The 24785-nt window shown below is 43.3% G+C and overlaps 1 protein-coding gene across 1 annotated transcript; it reads right to left on the bottom strand.

Moving 5' to 3' along the window:
• Positions 1–1238: 1238 nt before the first annotated feature.
• On the bottom strand, positions 1239–12682 carry SP5 (Sp5 transcription factor). The gene is made up of 2 exons (XM_077154113.1): positions 12582–12682; positions 1239–11900 (listed from the first exon to the last, which is right to left on the bottom strand). The coding sequence occupies exons 1-2, from the start codon at positions 12630–12632 to the stop codon at positions 10758–10760; spliced, it is 1194 nt and encodes a 397-aa protein (XP_077010228.1). The 5' UTR covers positions 12633–12682; the 3' UTR covers positions 1239–10757.
• Positions 12683–24785: the final 12103 nt, after the last annotated feature.

Raw genomic sequence — 24785 nt, 5'->3', positions numbered from 1 at the left:
ACTTTCAGAGCTGCAGAACTTCAACTCTGAGTCTTAGGTGTCACACAGATAATGGATGTTGTTTTAAGCCACTGAGTTTGTGGTAATTTTTTATTATTGTATAGATAACTAATACAAGGAGGTCATTGCCAAGAACTATTAACCAAATGCCTAGGTTAAGCCTTCTCAGGAGCACTATACCTGTCCCTTCTGAGGTGTGGTTCTTCCTTGACTCCAGATTCGTTAACTCTCCGCCCACACCCCAACACTACCACCGCCTCTCCCTGGTCTGAGAGACTCTCTGCTTCTGACCTCTGGCTTCTTCCAATCCCTGCCCCAGTTTTTTGTTTGTTTGTTTTGGCTTTATAATGTCACTTAACATTATATTCTAAATGCGTTTAGCTTTTGGTTATAATAGCCAGGGTGGTGGTGGTAAGGAAATGTTTTTAAAAGCTGGAGTAATAAGACTTGGGGGATACAAGGAAACAACTGGTAGACATTAAGTTCAGATTGCCTCAGAGAAGCCGGCAGATCCAGGATACCGGGAAGTGTGGAGGAAGCCAGTTAGTAGTTTTCTCACACCACCATACTACCCTTTCCCCAAACAGCTAAAGGCAGAAGGGGACCTTGGTCTTTATCCCTAAGACACTCTTTGTAATGACTGATGGGAAGGGATAATACCAATTCACCTATGGCATCCTTACTATCCTGATCATACTTAAACTACACTATTAAATAAAAGGTATTTATTCATTATGTACTATGTGCCAGGCACAGTACTAGGCTCTGGTAAGCAGTTGTGGATAGATCCTGCTCTTCTTGGTATTTCTAGACATTGTGGTTTTTCTGTGTGACATTTTGATGATGGATGTTCATAGTCTTTGGAATTGGTAAGCATTTAATTGATAATTGTAGAATTATTAAATGAACCATAAAGTGAATGGAATGACAAAGACATCAGGGAAGGGGGTAAGAATTTCAACACTGATTTCACTAGAATGCAAGCTGTATGAGGGGAGGGATTTCATTTTATACATCACAATATTTCCAATGCCCTAAATATTGCCTGGCACATAAAAGGTACTCCATAAATGTTTGTTGAAGACACAAATGACTTTCAAAGAGAGTCTGGATTTCTAAAGTTGACCTGAAATACTTACATTACTTTTTCCTTTATGAGCCATATGCTATTAATTAAAAAAAACCTTCAAAACATTGTTATATATATATATATTTATATATATACACACATATATATACACACACATGTATATACACACACTATATGTTATTGTCGAAATATACTCCAATCTTGTGCACCAGGTTGCAAATCTTCATCGGCCATGAGACCAATGGGATAACAGAGGTAAGGGTGTGTTCAGGGAACCCTGGGCTGCTGACTGTCTGCTTGGAGTATTTCCCTTCCCTTGATGGGATTTCCACTGCCTCATCTGTACAATGAGGAAATCTGAGTTAGTGGACTCTGACATCATTTAGTTATAAAACCCGATGACTCTGATTCTCAATTCTCACAGAAAGATATAACGAGCTCAGAATGAAGATCTCTAGGTCTTATCTATTTAATTCAACTTGTCTGATTTCAGACCAGAATTTAACCAATTTTAGTTAAGTCTTTAGCAAACTCAGGTGACCATTTGGTGTCTTTATTCTTTCATTTTGACAAGGAAACGTTCATGTCTTCTACAGCATTTTGCACAAGCATGGGTATACAAGATACAGCTTCTCCCCTTCAAGATCTTGGAACGTACTGTTTCAGGCCTCAGCACAGGAGCAAAGGAAAATTAAATGTGGATTTATTACCTGAGCACTTAACTGTCATCAAAATGCCCAGAACTTTCCCCAGCCACTAATTTTTTTACTTGTAAGGAAGTATTTTTATAATGGCCATCACACAACCATCTGGCTTAGAGTCACTGGGGTAGTGGTGACAATGAGGCTTCCTGGGCCTCACTCCTAGACCTACTGAAGGCCCAAGAGTTTGCATTTAAAGATGCCTTCCAGCTAATGTTCATATACACAGGAAGTTGAAAACCACTGTTCCCAGTGCTCTGGCAACTTTGAGCCACAATTTCTCTCAAAGTTCCTCCTGAGCTTCCCCCCATTCCACAATCCTCAACCATCTCTCCTTTTTCTTGGCTGCCAGGTTTCTCTTGAGTGCACTTACTCTTAAATGCATCATGGATAATGCCTGCTTCATTTGACAAGCATGCCCACGATTCTCTCTCCTCAGTTACATGAGAGGGTCAGACTGGATCTCCAAGGTCCCCTCTGACTTCAGAGTGTTAAATTCTATACTATAAATTCTGGCTGGGGCAATTCATCTTGTCGTAAAGAAGTCCCTTGATCTCAGGGCTCTGAAGACCCCTTTGGGATAGCCACAGCCATTGTCACTCTAGTTCATTGTTGTCATTCACCAGAGATCCTCCTATAATACCTGAAACAATAACGATTGGGTGGTGTAGGATTGGAGGCAAAGGGAGAGGCCCACTCATTGAAAAAGATCATGGCGTTATTCTCATTTATACATTTCTCCGAACTGGTAATTCCCAGCAGCTTTTCACAATTCCAAAGCCCAGAAAGAAACTACTTTTCACAGAAACTTTACTAAATCATGCTTTGGTCTGAGACACAGCCTTGAGATACACCTTCAACAAGAGACTTAGCGGAGAAGAGGAGCGGGGTGATAAGGACTGGGATGAAGCCAGAGGAAGTGAAAACTCTTAAGCTTTTCATGGCCAGTACAGAGAAGCCCAGGATCCTGCACTGCCTTGCCAGTAGTTTTACAAAGCCAGTTTAGGAAAACCAAGGCTCACGGTGACTGTATTAGTCTTTTGGAAGTGTCATCATTGCATTTCCACAGCTCTGTGTACGTGTGTTTTTCACTGTTAGTGGTGGAGCTTATACGTGCCCTTAGATTGGGTTATTATCAGGCAATGAAACTAAAAAACCAAACTGCTCAGTTAGCTAACATTCCTTTCAAGAAAACAGATGTTGCTAAAAGTTACTGTTCCAATTTATGGAGAAAATGTCACTAATATAAAAAATATGCGATTGACAATTCAAAATGTAAATCTTCTATTTGTATTAAATGCCATAAAAGGACAATTGTTTATGTAGTTGCATAATGCACATCTAACAATCATAAACGACTATTGCTGTCTTCTTACTGGGAGTTAGAATCGAATAGTCTCACTTGAGTGAGGGATTTTGGAAGTGGCCAGTCCATTCTCCATTTCCCCAGAATAACTATAAGAAAAGTTTGAGGCCAGAATTTGCTAGTTTTTCATGGGTTAGATTTATACATGGTTAGAATATGCAATTTTCTAAACCAGTGGTTCTTAAATTTTAGTGTGACTCTTCTGGAGAGTTTGTTAAATAGAGACTGCTGGACCCCAATCCCAGAGTCTCTGATTCAATAGGTCTGGGGGTAGGACCCAAGAATTTGCATTTCCAATAAGTTCCCAAGTAAAGCTGATGTTGTTGGTCTGACGACCACAGGGTCTTTAACTACCAGCTTTGTGTAAAAACCTAAATGGAATCTGAAGGTTGCCAATTCAGTGGATTGTTAATTTTGAAAGCAAAATTCTCATTTATGATGCAAAATGGCAGTTTATCACTGGGATTATCTGAAGTAATTTCTCTTTCTATGTCTTCAGATGAATTCTGCTGGTTGCTTTCAGTGTGTATTAATCCATTTATTACATTTATTTCTGTATTTCCTTTATGATTACAAGCTGTTTAAAGGATTCTGTTCATCTCTGAATCTACATTGTAACTTACATGTCAGAGACATAAAAAATTTTGCTGTATTGAATTTAGTTACATATACATGTTTTTAATTGTTTTGGTGTGCTTACTTTTTTACATCTAATAATTATAACACATACTGAATTAAGTATGCAGCTAACATATTCTTAATTGTACATATCAACTTGATTGACTTGCAGGGTGTGGGAAAAGAATGGTTTCCTTAAACTTGATTAACTGGGGTCAACGTTTATAAATCTGTATATCTATTTAATTAATGAAAAAGTCACTTTCAATACTGTCATTTTACTGTGACACTTCAATAGATAGAAATAAGACTTGAAGTTATGCATAATAGGGAAGCATTTACAAAGAATAACATATCCAGAAGTGATATCGCCAAAAACCAATAAGATAATGTTGCCAAATTCTACTACTACTTGCTTAGGGGCTGACTGATTTATCTAAAATTACCTTTGCTCCCCTTTTATTCTTCAACTATTTAAGAACAACTAAGTTAAGTCTAGTTAAGTAAACTGGACTTCTGAAATCAGATGCCGGAGTGCCATGATTGTTCATACAATGCTGCATTTTCAGAAGCCATAATAACATTTATTTGACTTATAATTTACAAATTTTAGACTTGAAGCTCTTCAGCTTTGGAAAAGATCATAAAGTCCAAATGTCCTCATTCAAGACCCACAGCCCTTCTTCAGCATACTCATACTCACCTTTGGTTTAAAAAATAACCTGGAAAGAGGGAAGCTCTTTCCTCCACAGGTGTCCATTCCAATTTTGTAAAAAATGCTCAAACCTTTCCCTTCAGCTTCTACCCAATGAACCTATTTCCACCCTTTTAGTGGATATTCACCAAATAGGATATGCTCCATGATCTGTTTCCCTTTACCCAGGTCTTAATCTTCCTGATACTGGAGCAGGGAGGCAGTTGCAGCCCTACAGCTTCAGGGCACACAGCATCTTGCTTTTGGTCAAGCCTGAATTATGGTCCAGGAAGGGAACTTTCTTAGAAAACTATTTAGCAACTTTCTACTCCAAACTTGGGCTCAATACAAAATTTGTTATCACAATGACTTTCTTGGCAGTTGTCCATGGTACCACTGAGAGATGACATTGACTTCATTGAGGATCAAACAGGTAATAATAAAAAAGCCTTTAGCAAGTGCAACAACCTCAATAAGGCTATAAATAGCTAAACACTTGCAGGACTTAGTTAATATTCCTTTATTAAAAATTTAGCTTAATAAATTAGGAGCTAAATTTATAGATTTAGGTTATCTAATTTGATACATTTTATTAATTAAAATCTTTCCAATCTAGGATTATCTCAAACCACAATCCTCTATCATATACTACAATTTTATTTTCATATAGGATGGAAATATAGGAAACTACTGATGCTCACAAATTCACAGGAAATATCAGCTATGTTCTACATAAACAAAATGTAGACTTGAATTTACAAATAGAACTATAACTTTAATTTATCCACATGTAAGATTTAGAACAAGGAATATAAATGTCTATTAAAAATATAACAATTAAAAAAATTCCAAACTGTATGGTTTGGAATCCTGTTAAGTTCTGTTCATAGGAAGCAAAAACAAATAATGGGCATACATACTTCAAGAAAAAGAGACACATGGCACAAAATGAAAGTTTCCATGCTAAAGATGAAGACGGATATACAGAAGGCATGTAACATCTACACATAAGCAGACATACAGAATGAAAAAAAAGAAAGCACCAAGTAGAATAAAATTCAGACCAAAAGAATAAAACAGACCAAAACAAGAGAAATAAGCTTTCATGGTATTTTACGTACTCTTTTAGGAAATTATCACCAATTACTTTTATAATTAGGATACATTTTCCCAACCATAAGCACAAATGAGGATTTAGCTTTGATATTTGCCTTGTGAAATGGATGAAATTAGGCTAAGGGCCAGATGCTTTCCCCAGTTATTTTAGGTTTGCTAAACATAAAGAATTAGGAAGAACCCATATGACTGACTGGCTTAACTTTACATTAAAAAATTAGGTGACATCTAGACATTGCCTTAGACATTAGAAAATGTTAGCATATTTTTAATGTCAGTGCTGGATATTTTAAAAAATAATTAGATGAATAGTTTTACTGTAAAACAAACTTCTATATTGTAGGAGGCAATTTTCATAATGCTGAAAGTTTTTGAAAAGTGATAATTGCAGTTTTTCAATGTGATAAACTAAAAACTTGATTTATTTCATGAATTAAATTTTGGTCCTAGGTTGACAAGCAAAATGTATTAGTTAATGTGGATTGTTGTGAGTTGTGTAGAAACTACTGCAGTTCACATGCATGAACTGAATTATGAAGTGTCAAATACCCCACTGGGGATTATACTTGAGCATAATCACTAAGGATTTGGAAGGAAAAGTATATAAAGTCTAGAAGGGGAAGCCATCAACATGTCAGTGTGAAAATGTATACTATATCAATCATCACATGCAAATCTTGAATTGGTGATAAGAAGGTGTAAAACAACTATGGACCTAAAAAAGTTATGCTAGTCCATAGCTATTTGATTACATATTTGTTGAACAAATATCACATAGTGTTCATTATAATCAGGACATTATGTAAAATATCAGTTTCTTTAAAAACAATCAAGGGAAGACAGTTGACATGAAGAACTTTCTGCAAAAATGTGTTGTCTGAACACCAGAGAAAAATTTACTGTTTAAATTTACATTTATTGCTACCTAGATTACTATTATAGTGACCTGATAATATTATGTAAACAAGTCCTTTGGTGTTTCTTAATCTAAATATCTATCTGATTACCAACATACCTTTTTAAATCATTGCCTACTTTATCAAATAACATTGGTATATATCCTCATTCTGAAACTGCCCTCAGTTTCATACTCTTTTAGAGTTCCCTTCAATAATGAAACCAAAAGAAGGTAATGATATTTAATAGAACATTAATATAACTTGTTTTGAGTGACCCTTAATTTGGGATGCTACAAAACAAAGTTTTAGGCTTCAGTCAAATTCCACAACATAGATCATTTTCCAGTTAGATTAACATCATTATTTAATGTGATGAGCTAATGCAAGTAAAAGCGATTTTGTAAATTTTAGAGGACTAAACAACTTACTAGTTGTTGACGTGAATTTGAACTCATGGCTAACTGTATAGTAATATCCTGTGATATTACCTATTACAGCAGAACCAAAATAGAAGGAAAATACTTAAGATGCTGCTTCAAAACAATCACTAAAAACCCTACCGTATATTAGAATAGGAACAACTTTGGGTGAAAAACTGCCTTTTCTCAAATATCAGTGCTTCAAACAGGTTTTAGCAAGAAGCATGCTAAGCAAGATTGGTTTTTAAATTGGCATTTCTTATTTGGTTGACTTCAGGCAAAATAATTTAAAATAATATACACAATATAAAGTTATAAAATTTAAACTTTAGCTGATACTAGAAAAGACTAGCATGAGGTAAATTACATGTTTGTATTTTCTTTAACATAAACTTTCATTCATTTCCAAAACTATTACAAATTAGTGGTCAGCTAAGGGTATATTTGCATCATTAGCCCTTGAGAAAAGCAGAAAACCAGAGTTCGGAAACACAAGTTCAAATTACCTAATTTACTGATAATTCAATTTCTCCATGTTTCTAACTTCCTGGTCAAAATAGTTCATTTACCAATGGAGTGTTAAATTTAAAATAATATCACACTTGGGCAGGCAACAGTGGCTCAGTGGCAGAGTTCTTGCCTGCCATGCCGGAGACCCGGATTCGATTCCTGCTGCCTGCTCATGTAATAAAAAAAAAAAAGTAGTGTAAAAAATAATAACAATACCACACTCATTGCAAAATTTCCTAAAATATGACACTATTATACTGGCGGGCTACCAAAATAGTTGTTTGAAAAATGCAAGATGTCGGTAAATCCAAAACCTTGAGGCAATCAACACATTTTCTTTAATTAGTTTTTAAAATCTAATTGAATGTGTCCTGCAGTCTGTAAGTAAAGCTTGAGTAAAGTTGGCGGGTTAAACTTGCTTTTTTGAGGGTGGCAAAATTTTGATTAAAATAATTTTTAGCTTATATTTAATAGCAATGTTGTCAACTTCTTTTGGCTTTGAACTACATACAATTTTTTGCTACAATTGAATGTTTAATTTATGCATCATTTATTCATGTCATTATTAATGTATTTAAAAAATTTTAAATGACATGCTGCCATTTAAACACATAAAAAAGCATGCAGCAGAGTTCAAACTCAGTTTGTAAAATCTAATCATTCCTGTACAGTGTAATTTGTATTTCTGGTCATTTACTAGTTTACTTTTCATTATAAACATGAAATACTTTCCTACATTCGGATAATAATAGCACATTTTCTGGCTTCTACTTGGCTAACGGTGTAAACATTTAGCTAAGTAATTGTAATTAAGTGGAACACAGATTGAGGTACAATAAAGAACAGTTCTTCAGCTGTTCATAGCCCATACTTAAAATCTGCAGGTTCAATTAAATGTAGGTTTAGAAAGTTTTGTCATTAAGCTACTTTGGCTTTAAAAAAACTTGCATTCTTAAGCAAATCCCAGATGTTTTATCTATTTTCCTCTTAATCAAAGTTGCAGTTACAAGGAAACTTTATCTTCCACATTTCATACATTTGGATACTGAACAATCATAGCTGTCAATAATAGTAGACCAGTTTATAAATGGTCATTTTTCCTTTTTGTTTTTCTTACCACATTCTCTTTCACATGCGAGAATCACTTCATATTTTCTAAGTTCAGAGCCCTTGGTCTTTCACTCTATAACAAGGTCTCTTTCCCGGTCACATGCTAAAAAAAGCCTTTTCTGACTCTGAAATCCATTGCAAGGCATGGTTCAGATTGAACTTCTGTAACTCTCCATGGAAATGCTTCTCAACAATCTTAATTTAGATTGAGACTGCACATTTAGACATATGTTAATATAACGGTCTAACAACTTTCTTATTACTATTGCTTGCAAAAGTGTTATACCCTTGAAATTTTAAGTAATCCAAATGTCCTTCCCAGGTAAAGAAACTTAAAGATTCAAATTCTAATTTGTCATTAAATGGTTCCAAAATCTCTAGTGAGAGTAACTACTTGTAAGGTATTTTCCCACAAGGATTCTATTATTCATTTACTACCTTGTCCCAAATTACAGGTAAGAATGCTGTTTCTTAGGCATATAAAAGTATTTGTCAACCCAATTATGCTGATGTTTTATTTTACTTTATACAGAAAACCCCACGCAACCTCGTAGCTTTTAAGAACTTACTGTTCAGTTTAAATTCAGACAAAAAGCAAGACAACCAATTTGTAAGCTGTGAAATCCTGTCAATTTATGATACATTTCTACTACCATAAAAAGGTTATTCAATTTCACTGAAATTCGGCATTAATAACGTTAGCCTAACATATTAGCAAAATTTAGAACACTTTCTGTCCTTTGCTAATTGTAAATCCTAAAATTTAACCCTTTCTGGCTTAAAAACTCAAATATTAGAAAACTTCAAGGAGCTGTTTGAGTTGAGACACTTGAGAAAAACTCTCGTAAACCTTAAAACTTCAAATTTTAGAAAAAAGCGATAAATCTAGATAATATTCCATTGCTACATTGCCAAGCTATGAGTATTCCTGACTCCTCCCTGAGAGAAATTTGTATCTCTGCTTCAATAACAGCCGAAATACAAAATTGAACTAAACCTCCTGGCCTAACCAGAAATTCTTAGCCGGCTACTATTCCCACAGCCAAATAACTAGGAGGAAAACAAGCTAGACAACGCTGTATATCATGACCAGACTGAAAGTCAGTTCCTTCTCGGGCGAAGACCAACCTGAACCTGGAGCCAAGTTTCTCTGTAACTCTTGGAATTACACCTGAGAACCGATCTTTGTATCACACCTCTACAGACAGCAGCACAGAAGGCTGGTGAGAAGACGCGACCCACCTGTGACCAACTGGAAACGCACAGGGAATTTCATCAAATGAAAATAAAAAACAAACAAACAAACAAAAAAACACGCACATTGTAAAAACAGCAGGTATCAAACTTTTCAGAGAGGCCCTAGAGTCTCGGGTTAAGTCTCCTCTAAGGGCGCATGAGAACCTTCAGCTGTGATGGGAAAATCTCGCCCTAGCCTTTTTTCCCACAAAACTGGCCTTGCCCTATTTCCTCCATCCACGCACTCAACACATTCGCCCAGAACCCTCCAAATCAAAGAAGCCTCTGCAACAGGCAGCCTACAGGAACCATCAAATTCCCGATGAAACCTGACCGTTTTGTAAAACCTCCCAGGAGATGAAAACAAATGAGACTGGCTCAGCGGGGTCTTTCCGAGGTGACCCCGCAGTTAGCGTATTTATTTTCACGCTGCAATTGCTGATAGCTTTACAGAGACATCTCATGCTGGAGCTCTGCATGGAGTTGAAGACAAATGTAACATTTTTATTAAACTTATAATTATTATAATTATTCTTTAACAAAGCTATTAAATAACCTGTACAAAGCCCGGGCGGGTTCTAGCAAAACCACGGGCACTATTTCAAATCTAAGGTCCTTCCGCTTTATTTCCGTGAGAGGCATTTTCTATATACAAGGCCAGCCTAGGGTGGTCCCCAAGAACTGTAGGTCTCCCTGACAGTGGGAACGGTTCAAAACTTGGACTGCCCCAGGGTAACGCAGGACTGCCAACTGTGACCCAAGTGGCCCAACCTCCCACCCCTACTTCCCTTGCTCCTCCTGGGCACGGGGTCCCCGAACCAGGGCTGGGGAAGCTGGGAGCCTGGCGCTGCTTGGAGAAAAGGGCAGCAGAAAGGATTCGTTTGCCGGTCTCCTCTCAGCCAGTTGCCCACAGGCCCCGGACCAGAGAAGCTCCCCGCAGAGGTTTTGGGAAGGAGGTCTGAGGAAGGAGAAGCTTCGCGGGTACCAGGCAGGTGGGCTCACAGATCCCGGGGATCCTCCCGCTTCACCCCGGCCTCGGTAACTTTGAGCTTCTTATTCTGGTGCGTCTTGACGTGCTTAGCTAGGTGGTCGCTGCGCATGAAGCGCTTGCCACACTCGGGACATGCGAAGCGCTTCTCGCCGGTGTGAGTCCGCAGGTGCCGCTGCAGCTCGTCCGAGCGCGTGAAACTCTTGCCGCAGAAAAGCCAGTTGCACACGAAGGGTCGCTCGCCCGTGTGCCAGCGCAGATGAGCCTTCAGGTGCGACGTCTTCCCATACACTTTGCCGCAGCCCGGCACGTGGCACACGTGCTGCTTCTTCTTGCCGGGCTCCGCCTCGGGGGCGCCGCCCGCCGTCTGGCAGTTGGGACAGCGGCAGCGGCGGCACCTCCTGGCCGTGGCCGCCAGGGGGGCCTTGGTCTGCAGCAGCGCGGCGATCTGGCTCTGGTACTGCGCAAAGTCCGACGGGCCCAACATCAGGCCGCGTTGTAGGGCAGCTGCCGCGGCGGCTGCTGCCGCGGAGGGAAAGCGGGGCGCGTGGGGACCCCCAGCACAGGCTCCCGGGAGACTGCCCCCCGGAACCCCGGGGGCTCCCGGCCCGGCGCCCGCCTGTGGAATACTCCACCACGGAAGGTCATCGGGGGCCGGGTTTGGGGACAGCTGGCGGCAGGTGGGCGGCGGGGGCGGCGGCGGCGGCGGCGGGGGTAGCAGGTTGGAGTAGCCCGGGGGCAGCGCGGCCTGGGCCGCGTAGGGTACGTAGGCGGGCGTGCAGCTGGCCGGCAGGGCAGTCATGCTCGAGGGCAGCATCTTGACCGGCGAAAATTCGTAGGGGTAGGAGGGATCGGCTGGGGGTGTGAGCGGCAGCTCGTGCGCCGCCCCGAAGGATGGCTGCAGGTGCGTCTTCTGCGGCGTCAGCCCCAGGCTGGGGTGTGGGGGAGGCAGCGTGCCAGGCGAGTGTGCCGGCATGTCGGCTGTCCACGGGTGGAAGAGCCTAGAGGGAGAGCCCAGCGCGGGGTCGTAGGGCACCTGCAAAAAGTCCGGGGGCGCCGCCGCGCCCGGCTGACCGATCCGGCTACAGGTGGCGGCCAGCAGCGCCAGGGGCGAGTGCTTGCCCAGGTCTGGGGAGGTGCTGGGGGTGCGGTCCTGCATGAGCGGCGTCGGCGTCGGCGGCGGCGGGGGGTAGGGAGAAGAGACAAAAGGTTAGCGCTCCAAGCGCGGTATCCCGGTGGCGGGTACCGCCACCCCCACTATTATACAGCCGCCCCTCCCCCGACGTCCCTCCTTCGCCACCACACCACATGCATTTACGCACGGGTCCCAGGAAACTTTTGGTGCCTACGCTACCTGAACGCAAGGCGCGTGAGCTCTTCCTGCAAAACTACTTGGTGCGAAGAATGGCCATCTAGCCTTAGAGGAAGCAGGCGCAGAGTGGGAGGGGACTGGAAACCTACGGGCCGCTCAGCAGTCTGGAAACATCCGCAGCCCTGCCGCTCACCCGCTCTCTGCCTTCCCCACCTCTCTTCTTTAAGTTCTCGGTTTCCAAGCTACGCTCACACCTCTCGGCAGCCTGCGGCAGGCTGAAATCACCAAGAAGGCGTAGCAGGGTGAACTCCGGCCTTGTTCTCTGTCAGTCTTGCACCTCCGCAAAACCCTCCCCCAAAGGCCACATTGTTGCTAACAGGTTAGATGTGAAGTTTGCATGGACAACACCTATCCGAGCTTTCTGCCTAGGTCTGACTTCATGGGTACCCACCGAGTGGGGTTCCCTTTGAGATTGAGGATGCCTGAGCCCTCCCGCGCCCCTCCCCCCGGCCTGGCCCTGACCTGGAGAAAGGCTTGTAGCGAGTCGTTCCGGAGAACTGCCACGGCGGCCATGGCTACAGCTGGCGGGCCGCTGGTTGCGGAGCAGGGCGCCGCCAAGGCATGGAGACCCGAAGGCGAGGACGAGCGCCCGCTCTGTGCACCGGGGATCTCCCCGCCCGCGCCCCTCGCCGCGCCCCGCTCGCTCGCCCCGCGCGCGGTCTGAGCGCTTCAGGATCACCTCCAAGAATTTGATAAGGACTTTGCTGGGCCGCCAGCCAGTCAGAGGGAAGATTTATGGCTTTGAAGTTTGCCGCTACCCAATCATCAAAGAATAGCGGCTCTCTCAGAAGCGAAAGCAAATCCTTTGAATCCACAAAGCTCCTATGGTGTGTTTGTTGGTCTGGATAAAAGAACTGATTATTAGGGGGGATGGGAAGGGAGGAGATAAAGGCGGGACAATTAATGAAGTAATCACTATGTGGGAAATGTATATACACAAATAATTGGATTTTCCTGATCAAAGGGGGCCTTGCCGCCTGGAGACCCGCGCGCTTGGGGTTGCTCAAGACACTCGATCTCCCTCCTCCCCCCTCCCACTTGCAATTAAAGATTTGCACCGAGGCAGCTCCCAAAGTGACAAAGTGCCTTTGTTATCTCCAGAGAAATCTGCCTTCGCAGACTTTGTCGCGGGGCTTTGCGACAGGGAGAGCGTAACTTTCCCGGGTACGTGTACCCTGCTGGCGCACAGCACCCGCACGTACATACAACCGACAGCATCGAGTTCCCGGGGCGGGGCCTGCTACTGGCCGCGCTCTGACGGCCGCGTGCACCCCCGCCCGCCACGGGTGGAACCGCCGGCAGTATTGTGACCCGGGGCGGGGCCCGGCGGCCGCCCAGGGCGGCGGTGGGTGGCGCACACGCTCAAAGGCCTCTCCCGGCTGACCAGAGACCCGGGCTGCTTGCGACGCTCCTGCTGGTAACCTAGAGTTTTCCGTCAGGCTATAACTTTTGCAAGTATTGAAACTGGGAAAAAAACACCTTCGTCGCCCTTACTCCCAGAGCTGAAGTTTGGCAGGACATCCATAGCAGACCCGAGAAAATAAATACAGTCCAGCCCAGCCCGGTGCTACTCGAGTCTTTTTCTCCCAAAGCAAGCAACCCTGGACGCCGTGGGCGGCCAGCGCACTTGGGCCCCACCTAAAGTCCCCTGATGTTAGAAATTTCTCTCCCCAAGTCCTGCCAAGCCAGTGCGCGTTCGGAAGCCGGAAAGGCCTTCCAGGAAACTACTCCGAAAAAAGTTGCGGGGGCCGAAAAAGCTATTTTGTTATTCAACAAACCACAAACCATACGAGGGAGGGCCCAGAGGGATAAAGAAAAGTCAATATACACTCTTGTTTTTGTCACAATTGTAAAGAAAGGAAAGTTTGTCACCAGGCGTGGGGCGGGCCTCGCTGAGGGCAGAGCAGCTCTCTCGCCAGGGTGGGTTACCCCCAAACCCTCGCTGGACGCCCACGCCGGTCGAGGAGGGGCAGGCGGCTGCCTGCCTACCCCTGCTCCACTGCGCGATAGCGCAGACACCGGGATCATCCCCTCACCCCCGGAAGTGCAGAGAGGGGAGGGAAGAAGCGGCGGCCCAAGCGCCGCGGGGTTCAACCAGTTCAGGGGATTTGGGGCCGGGTTCGTCCGCACACGCCGGCGGCCGCGGCTCACGTGACTGTGCAGCAGGGCGGGCCGCCTAAGCTCGGCTGGTAGTGTCCTTGTTCGGCCTCCCCGAGGCCGCTGGCAGCGCTGGGAGTTCCCGAACCAGCTCGCGCCCTTTGAAGTGATTAGCGTGAGCGGACTCGGGCGAACCGGCGTGGGGATAGCAGCACCGGCTTCTCTGGGGTCCATGGCGGAAAACCTGGCTTCCTTGCACGTCGTCCTCCCTTGGTCGGCACTGCAGCCTGGGACTGAAGTGTGGAGATAACTGGGTGGACCGACACGCCATGCGGCAGCCAGCGGTTAGCCCAACGCCTACCGGCTTCTGATTCAAGCCAGGGCTGTATATTGGTGCCCACCATCGTCCCCACCCCCAGAGCACACTACCATGGGTCGGAAACCTATGCCACTAGGTCCGCAGTCCCCCATGACCAAGGGTTTGGCGGCAGGAGCGCTCTGGGTCTGTCTTCCTTCGAAGCGTTGCAGAATGGGAACATCTTAATTGAAGACCCGTGGGCCGTGCACGGCCCAAACATAGTCGACCCCGGCACACCCCGCAACTCACATACTCCCCTTCTACCAAAGAGGGGTCATCCCGGAAACTATGAGGCGGCCTTGCTGCTTCTGGAGATAGGGTCGCTGGGCTCTGGGGGCTTTTCTTTGAGACCCAGGGGATCAGCCCTTGCCTCATCCAGAGATCGCGTATAAGTGAAGCCGGGGAATCCGGGAAGCCTCTTGCCTAATGCAGGTCAGATACCTGCATTATCTGCCGAGCCAACACAAGTGAGCGCCCTCGACGTCCCTTGGCATCTCTGTTGGCTCGAGGGGCTTCCTCCGAGTTGACCAAGACCCCTTTTTCTGGAGGCGGACCAGGCAGAACCAAGTATACTCGAAGGCACCCTCATTTGCCAAATCTGTTCGTTTTTTGTTTGTATGTTTACCAAAAAGGCAAGAAAAGCCACTTCCATATCTGAAATTGTTACAGAACTTTATCTCCAACATGCATTTATTTAAGCCACCATCAGCGGTCAGAGGGGCGAAAGAGAGTAGTGAGTTGGTGGTTAAGAACTCAAACTCTGACGCCATGTTTTCTGACCTTGCTACTTTAATTGGTGACCGTGGGCAAGCCGCTTAAACAATTTGTGCCTCAGTTTCACATTGTAAAATGGGACGATTTTCATAATAGTGCTCCCCTCGTAGAGTGGTTGTAGGCTTAAATAAGTTAATATAGTCAAAGTCCTGGACAGTGAGGGGCACACACTCGTCCTTTTCTTGATTGCTCTCGTCCTTCCTCTCTGCCTCAGCTTCATTTGTGGAAACGCGCTCAAATTCCAACCCATTCAGGCTCGAGCTGAGGTTTGCAGAGAGATTTTCCCAAACAGGCTCGTTCCTTTTGCACTCGGGGGGCTCCTGAACTTATTCTTAATGAAGTAATGTTCGGACAGTCCATTAAAAATGCAATGCCGGAGTATCAAAGTATAATATTTATTTTAGAAATTTGTTGCAATCACCAAGAAATAGATACAGGTATCAAGGCCAAATGCTAGTTCCCTTTCACAAAGCCAGGCGCCCGAGAAGACCGTGTGGCAGCTCCGCCATAATAAAGAGACATCAAAGACCCAGCGCTCAGCAAATGTGCGCAGCCGGGAAAGAGAGAGCGAACACTGGAGGACCTGGCGCGCCCCAGACGGCCCGGGGCGGCGAGGGCGGGAGTCAGTTCAAAGAGGCATCCGCTGGGGCGCGAGTCCACAGGAGGGAAGATTTAATGGGCTTTCTTTTGTTGGTGGGTGTGTGTGTGCAGGATCCAAGAGGTGTCGGGTGGGGGCCAGCCGCGAATGAGGAGCAAACTTTAACCGCGACGGGGGGTGGGGGGACTAAGGGGCGGGGGAGATTGAAAACCGGCCTCCTGGTGGCTGCAGGCACGGCGGAGCCGCTCTCCACGCCACAGGTTTCCAGAGGTTGGGAAGTTTGCTTCTCGGTTTCTTCACGGACTGGCGGCCGCCCACCGAGTGCAACCTGCAGGAAGAGGCGGGTGGGTGAACTCGCAGAGGCGCTGGTGCGGTGGGCGGACCTGGGCGGGGCCTCTGGGATAAGCTCACCCCCCCCCCCCCCAAAAGTGTTTACTGAGAACTCTAAGATTACTACATCACTCGGGAGCTGGGTACTTCGCCTCCCTAATTTCTTGCAGCAACCGGGAACCCATGCCTCTGGCATGAATCCAACCAGACAAATCACCTCTCTTCAGTTGATTAAAAAAAATTAGATATTATGTCGGGCACTAAAACAAATTCTTAATTTATTGGTTCTCCACAGTTGGGTGTTGCTTAACCGACCGGATCTCGGCCTCTCCCTGCCAAGGCCCAACCTTCCAATTGCCGGCCGCTACCTAATACAATACTAGTAGCTTTATAAAACCAGTGGTGGTGGTGCAGATTTTCCTCATGCTAATGGGTCATGGAGTCATAGGAGGACGCTATCTACAACCAAGTATTCCTAGAGCAACCCCTCGGCAACCTTTTGAAGTCCTGTTAGAGTAGAAAGCTGCTATTGTTCTCAGCTCTCAACATGGAAGGGATCAAACTTTGTTCAATTTGAAAGATTTTTTTTTTTATGGTGCTGGAGGGAGGGGTTGCAATCTGATACTCTAATTTTGAGGATTTGGAGCTGCCTCTCAGTTCAAGCTGCAAACCAAATCTCAAGATTCTTCAATGTCTGCTAGTGAAATAGGTACTCTTGATTCCCAATATGGCGCAGTGCGTTCAGTTATAAGCTGTTGTAATTCTGGGAACCTTTGGAAAACACTGGCCTGGTGACCAAGTCTTCACGTGCTATAAAATGGGAATGTTTTCTCAACTGTAAATCTTCAGTTAATTTTAAGCTTAAATTTCAAAATTGGACCTGTGTATAATGGAGGAAGGCATGAAATTGGAAACCTAGAAAGGATGGTTTGTTTCATCCAATTCTATTCCCTCATTTGATGGCAAAAGGACACAATGTTTGCCTAATGATATTTCTATCTGTACAGTGCTGTGAAATTTAGGAGATAGATGTTCAATAAATTGTACCCACAAATTTACTCAGTGGTTTCATCTGCTTAATGATTATCTGGTGTTGTGGAGTGCACAAATGCAATAGGAATCCAGAGGGGAGAACTGGTGAGGGCTGAATGGTTAAGGGAGAATTAAGAACATGCATCCATACAAAAACTTGTACACTAATATTCATAGCAGCATTATTCATAATAGCCCCAAACTGGAAAGAATCCAAATGCCCATCAACTGATGAGTGGCTCAACAAAATGTGGTGCATCCATATAATTGAATGTTATTCAGCTATAAGAATGAAGTCTTGCTACAATGTGGTGATCCTTGAAAATATTATGGTAAGTAAGGGAAGGCAATCACAAAAGATGTGAAATGTCCAGAATAGACAAATCCAGAGACAGAAAGTCGATTAGTGCTTGTCAGGGGCTGAGAAGAGTAAGGAATGGGAAGTGTAGTGGGTTTAATTGTGTCCCTCCAAAGCGTATATTCAAGTCCTTACCTCCACTACCTGCGAATATGGCCTTATAGGGTCTTTGCAGATGTAATCAAGTTAAGATGAGGTACGACTTGACTAGGGTCAGCCCTAAATCCAATGATTGGTGTCTATAAGAAAAAGAGAGATTTGGACACAGAGATCTAGAGGTTAGGTACACAGGAAAAAGGCCATGCAAAGATGGAGGCATAAATGGGTGTGATGCTGCAACAAGCCAAGGAATGCCAAAGATTGCCAACAACCACCAGAGCAAGGAAGAGGCAAGGAAGGATTCTTTCCTAGAGCCTTCAGAGGGACGTGGCTCTATGGCACACTGATTTCAGACTTCCATCCTCCAGAACTGTGAGAGACTAGCTTTCTGTTGTTTTAAGCACCCTGTTTGTGGCAATTTGCTACAGCAACCTTAAGAAATTTGTTACAGGGAGTGACAACTTAATGAGTATGGAGTTTTTTTGGAGAGCATAAAAATGTTCTAAAATTGATTGTGCTGATGGGTGCCCAACTCTGAACATACCAAAAACCACTGACTTATATTTATATACCTTAGATGGATGAATTGGATGAAATGTCAATTATACCTCAATAAAGCTGTTTTTATTGTTGTTGTTGTTTTTTAAATCAGAAGGACCCCAGGGTTTTAACCTAGAAACAGCAGAGTGGTTCAGCTGTTGACAAAAGTGAGAGAATGAGGAGGGGAGACAATTTAAGCAGAAGTACTGAATTCAGTTTGGGGCTGCTGAATCTGAGATTTGGTTGGATTTTCATGTGGAAATGCCTGCAGGGAGCTGGAAATGCGGGAAGTGGGCAGTATGGGAGAGTGACTGGGCTAGAGAGAAGGATTAGCTTTCTGTAAGCCTGAATATGTGAGCTGGTGAGGTGAGTGGAGGTTTAGCTGGCGGGGAATAGCTGAAACAAAATGTGGAGGGAAACCACAATTAGAAGACGAACAGATGGAGAAGAGCCATCAAAGCGGCCAAAAGAAAAAGAGAGAGGCAAGAGGAAACAAAGGTATTAAAGGTAGGAGAATGAGCACAACCACTGGTCATGTCCAATGCGGGGAAGGTGTGTGGAAGGGGCAAAGGGAGGGTGGTAAGAAAGAGAAGCAGTCCTTTGGCTGAAGGAAGACGCTTTGAGCTTTAGAAGTGCGGCAGGAACAGAAGCCAGTTAGAACAGATAGTGGGGTCAAGGAAAAAGTTTTGTTGCTGTGATGTGGTAAAAAGGAAATGTTAGAAAGAGGAGGGAAATTGTGGGTGGGAGGCCTAGAAACTGGGGATTTGCAATGGACGGTTGGGAGAGGAACCTCCTCTTCCGAGGCCAGAGGGAAGCAAGCAAATATAGCTGAGGACACAGCTTTTGAGGTGGGGATGGAGAGTGCCAAAGGAGACTCAAGGGGGTAGCCTCTCACTTATTATTATTTCTTTAAAGTATCAGGTGGAGCCCTTGATGAGAGTGAAAGGGGTGGTCACATGTTAAAAGTACAAAAACTACCCATAGACCACCAGACTGCTTATACCTGCTGTGTGCCCAGCCCTGTGTGAGATGTTTTACTTGATTACATTCAAGCCTCACACACTTAAGTCCTGCTGTGTCCTCTGCTACCATCTGGACTTCCTCAGACAAGAAGGTGAGGAGAGGAGTAGCCTTCCTGGCGTGCAGTGGAGTTGTGATGCAAGGCAGCGGGAGGAGCCCTGAGGTACCTCCTTCCTCCTGTGGGAGGGACATCTCCCAATTAAACATGATTTCCCTTGCAACTAAAATTTCTTTCAATAGCATAGTCTTTAGGGATATACAGCACCCCCTTACAAAAGATAGAGCTTTCAAAGTGCCAAACGTCCTTATTAAACATTTATTTAATTTATCCATTAAAAATCATGCTTCAAAATGACCCTGTGGTTGGATTTGCAAAGAACCACTTGATGTGAGAAGAAATAAAGGCATAGAGAAATCAATGGACTGAAGCTCAAGGCAGGAGCCTGCAGAAGTTTGAGGCACCATTTTGGGGCTTCATCTCCATCTTTCTTTCTAGGCACAACAGACCAAATCTTTATTGAGACCAGAGGATGGTTTTACATGGTGAACACAGGCACGGTTGCAGGCGCTGTGGACTCCAGAGATAAAGGAGACATGTCCCTGCCCTCAGAGAGTTTATAACCCAGGACTGAGGAAAAGAGAGACCAGAGGGAGGCCACAGGATCGTGGGAAGGATGTTGAGGGCTTGAAGGGGACATGGTGATTATCTCTTACTGATGAAGAACCTGAGCCCCAAAGAAGGGAGGTGGTTTTCTGGTATGACAGCAAAGAAAACTGAATCCCACGTACTTTATTTTTCTAATGCTGATGAGGAACATAAATGGACAGGAATCCTCTGACTAATTTGTGGCAGAATTTATTACTTTAAAAGAGATGAAAGTGATAAATCATTCTTTTAAGCTGAGCAATAATTTTACACATATAGAATTCTAGAAAATTGATTAGGATATAGCAATAAAATAAAACATGAATTAACATATAGGAAAATTATTTTGGATGTAAACTAATAAAGATTTGATAAATAACATTGTACATGCATAGCCCAAAAATGTTAAGTCTGGACCCTCCATTTCTACCCTCTAAATCTATCATCCTTGGAGGGAGGGGATGGGGTTGGCTAACCTAGGCTGGAGAAAGTGAGGTCTCAGCATCATGAGTTTCTTCCAGTTTGTTAGTATTATCCTGTTCAGTGGCCACAGCTTGTGCCCGGCATGTGCACATGCAGACACTTTTAGCGTGTGCTTATACAACAGTGTGGCCAGAGGGCAGTGAGGCATCTGCCAATCACCACATTCTGTGATCTCACTGAATCCTCTGTCAAATAAAAGAAAAATTTTAAGAATTTATAAAAAAGAGACAATTTCTTTACCAAATGGAGACAGTTTGCAAATTGGGAAATCCTCTATATTGAGACAGAAGTGCTCCATTTTTCCTAAGAAAGAGGTACCTTATATAGTAAATACAGTCAGGGAAACATGATTGTATTTGTGAAATATGATACAAAGAAAATATGATTGGTTAGGCAAAAACATTAAGAAAAGCAAGCCTCACAAGGGTATGGAATGCTAATTAACAAAACTTATTTACCCCTGACAATAGTCCTGGTTTCAGGGAAATCAAGGTACAGGTTCAAATACTATTAGAATATCCTAATAGTTGTGCAAAGTCGGAGAGGCTCAGATAACTTACCTCACAGATAACTTGTTTTAGGCATGTGTGGGTAATTTCAAGATGTACAGACAAGTTAGCTTTTACTTTAGTCATGTATAGATATAAGTTGGCCTTTGCTTTAGGCACCTATGGACAAGTTACCTACAGTCTGCTGTCAAATCACTTAACATCTCTCACTAATCCTATTTTATAGATAGGGAAATTATAGCACAGAGAGGTTAAGTAATTTGTCCAAGACCAGCACACATCCAGTTACTGGTAGAAGCAGGAATTAAATCCAAGTAATATTGCAGAGTGTAACCTTTTGACCATCACAGTACTTCCCCGAGTGAATGCCAATCTCTTTCTATGATTGGAAAAACAATTCCTTGTATATGTGGGTCTGCAGCAACATTACTAATAAAAAGTCCGGGATAATTTATTGGAAAGTTGCAGCTTGTTTATTATTGTATCTTGTGGTGAAAATGTCAGTTCCTTGTCAGATGTTTGCTATCTGGTTTTACCCAAGCAGAAATATAGGTTTTGACCTCAAGGATTATAGTCCAGATCCCTGACCTTTTCTTTCACTTTCAGAGTACTCTTTTCTCCCTCCTCCCCCCAAATCTAAGCCACCTGATTGTACACAGAATCAGCTATTTACCTTGGAAAGTTATTCAACTAAAATCTCTGGATGTTTTAAGGTACCAGTTTTAAGGAGATAGGTAAATACTAGTCCAGTCTCTTGAGAGTTCAGCTGGATGCAAACTAATACAACTATCAGACCTCTGCATGTCTCCAATTGCAACTGAAAAGGTCACCTCTCCCATGAGAGCTTTTGATCTTGAGGAAACAAAGTCCCTTCTATTTGGGATCCAGGATCATGGTTTGGTTTCAAGTTGAAACTGTTCTCTTTACCCTGGAGCTTCACCTGCAGAATCACTCAGACTTAGATCCACACTTTCAGGGTACCAGCACTTCTCCCTCTCTCCATTTGTTCTCTTTTCCCTCCATAGCCTTTTCATGGCTGCTCCCTGAAATCTTTCTCATTATTGTTTTTTCTAGGGTTTTCCTAGATGGATGCTAGAGGAGCTTCAAGATGGATTCTTATTACATTGAGTACCTTGTACCTTGTACTCAATGTTTTATGGAATGACTAGGGGGCTGAAGAAATAGAGTCAATTCTGAATTTCCAGGAATGACTCCAAAAGCCACACTCCAGATCTGGGTCTGTGCCCCTGTCAGGGTCAGGAAGCTCTAGATTCAGAATGTTACCTACTTACTGAGAAGCCATCATGACATCTGCCCACTTTCAGAACCATGCCACCTCTACCATGACCTGTACTTTGTTTCTTGACAAATGCATATAAGGACCAGGACATTAGAGCCTCTGTTACAGCTATCATAGAAAACATAAATGCCACCGCAAGCAGACTAACTAGTAGGAACAGCAGAAGCATAGTTCCTGACTTACGATTGTTTACTTCTGCCTTTCAAATTTGTTATGGTATATTTTGATTGGCAGCGCAATCTAAATCATGCATCTGGAACCCTAGCTGCAAGAGAGCCTGGGAAATAAAGTTTATAGCTTTCTGGCCTAGAAAGAGATTGCAATCATTATTGAATGAGTTAATCCAAATATCCACTATATTTGCTGATTATATAGTTGCTTTACTTTAATTCCTGGTCTCCATTCTTAGACTCTTACTTTCCCACAGGGAATTGCCCAAGGACTTATATGCTCTTTCTTCTCATAATAGTCCCACCACCCTAGACCCAGTTATGTCATTCAACCAACATTTATTGAGTTCCTACCATGTTTACTCCTTTGACCATCTCCCTCTCTCAGAACTTCCAAATCTGTCTCCAGCTTTAACATTGACCTTTCTCTGGAGTCTAATTCCAATAACTGTCCACTTGACATCTCCTCAGGAATGTCCCACGAGATCTTCAAAATCAATATATCCCAAGGAAACATAGCCCTTGTGATACTGTAGTGGGTTGTGCCTGACCTGCTCACGACTAATTCCTGAGACACCAGTGTTTCACAGAGAGAAAGAGTTTATTGCTAGTTATTCAGGAGATCATGGCCTGTCAGCCTAAAAATCCAGCTCCCCAAACTGCAGTATTCTGAGAGTTTTGTAGTGTCAAAAAATGGGCAGTTTTTAGGATAATGAGCATAATGGTGCAAGATGACAAAGTTATAGATGATTTGATTCTTGAGCATGTGCAGATTGATTACATGTTTAGTCACAGAATGTATAGAAGAAAATGGTGGATGATGGGAGAAATTTTTAGTATTATAATGAGGTATAGGTCACTCATAGTTTAAAGTTTAAGCTACTACGTGTGCCGAGTCAGCCCATTTTGGTTAGATCCAGCTTCGTTTATCAAGATAGATTTGGAATTGGAGTGGGTTAATTCTAGGCTAACTCAAGGCCCAGCATTAATAAATATTAGGATCTGTCTTTAGTGATCATAAAACTCTAAAGCTGAAAACCAGATAAAAGGGGTACAAGTGAAGGTCAGTCACAAGGTTTTTTTTTTACAATCACAAGGGCATAAGATAAAGGCTATACAATCATTATCAGAGATCAAGATAGTTGGATTATAGTTCAGAGATTTCAGGTATTTCCCTCTGTCTACTTTAGATACCAGAAAGTAAAGCAGTTTATAAGATGATTCAGTAATCATAATTACACCCTAAATCCTAACTTCTTGGTTACACATCTCTCATTCTCCAAACCAACTCATCTTCCCAGGATCTTCGATGATTTTTAAATTGGCTAATCTGGCTGCTTCCTTCTGCACTCTCAACTTCTATCACTGCATAAATCCTACTAGTTATACTTCCATACTGCTTTCTAATTTTTGCTTCTCCTTTCTTTTCTCATGCCCACTTTCCTGGTTGAAATCTTTATTATCTTTCAATTCTCATTTCTTGACCCTTGTGGCAGACTATATTTTCCACAGATGATCATAACAATATTTTCTAGCCCGCAATCTATGCTGGCCTTAGCAATCCATGTAGAACCAATGGAATGCAGCAGGAGTAACTTCCAAGCATATGTCAGTAAAAGCCAAATGGCTTCCACCTGGTTCTCTTGAAATTCTCACTTTCTGAATGTTCCCCTTTGGAACACTCCCTTTTAGAACCAGCAGTGGGAAGCCCAAGCCACGTGGAGAGAGAGCATGTAAATGCTCTGCTATACAGTCCCAGCTGAGCCCAACCTTTGAGTTGCCCCAGCTCAATCCCAGACATATGAAGAAGCCTTCAAATGATTCCAGTCCCAGCTGTTTCAGTCCCCCTAGCTGAGACTCAAGATGTCGTGGAGCAGAGACACGCCATTCTTTCTGGGTCGAGTCTAAATTCAACCCACAAAATCCAGGAGCACCATGAAGTGGCTGCTGTTTTACTCCACCAAGTGTGGGGTAGTTTGTTATACAGCAATAGATAATCAAAATAGCCCTCAAATTCATATTGCACATTATCTGATGAATACTGAGATATAAAATATGAGTTATATAAAAATAACTTGTATTTTTACCTTGTTCAAAAACTTAAATGCCCTCTGTTGAACATGGAATTAACTGTATATTCTTCAGGCTTGCATTCAAGATGCCACATAGTTTTGAATCTTCCTGACTTATCTGTCACTTTTACCCACTACTCATCTTTTATTCCAGTTTTACCAGATGTTAGATCCTCACTTGGCCATGCCAGAAACTTTCCTACCTTCATGAGCTCTCAGAAGCCCTGACCTTTGCTTAGAATGCTCATTTTCTATGTCTAGCAAATTCCTATCATTTCTT

This window comes from Tamandua tetradactyla, chromosome 3, assembly GCF_023851605.1.
Source record: "Tamandua tetradactyla isolate mTamTet1 chromosome 3, mTamTet1.pri, whole genome shotgun sequence".
In the NCBI taxonomy this organism is placed as follows: domain Eukaryota; kingdom Metazoa; phylum Chordata; class Mammalia; order Pilosa; family Myrmecophagidae; genus Tamandua; species Tamandua tetradactyla.
Note: the sequence above shows the minus strand (reverse complement) of the source record. Positions and strands in the feature narration are given on the sequence as shown.

Excerpts from the sequence above, each read along its gene's own strand:
- SP5 (XM_077154113.1), bottom strand. The coding sequence starts at position 12,632 with ATGGCCGCCGTGGCAGTTCTCCGGAACGACTCGCTACAAGCCTTTCTC. Across the intron at positions 11,901-12,581 it reads CGCTACAAGCCTTTCTCCAG|GACCGCACCCCCAGCACCTC; the intron begins GTCAGGGCCAGG and ends CCGCTCATGCAG.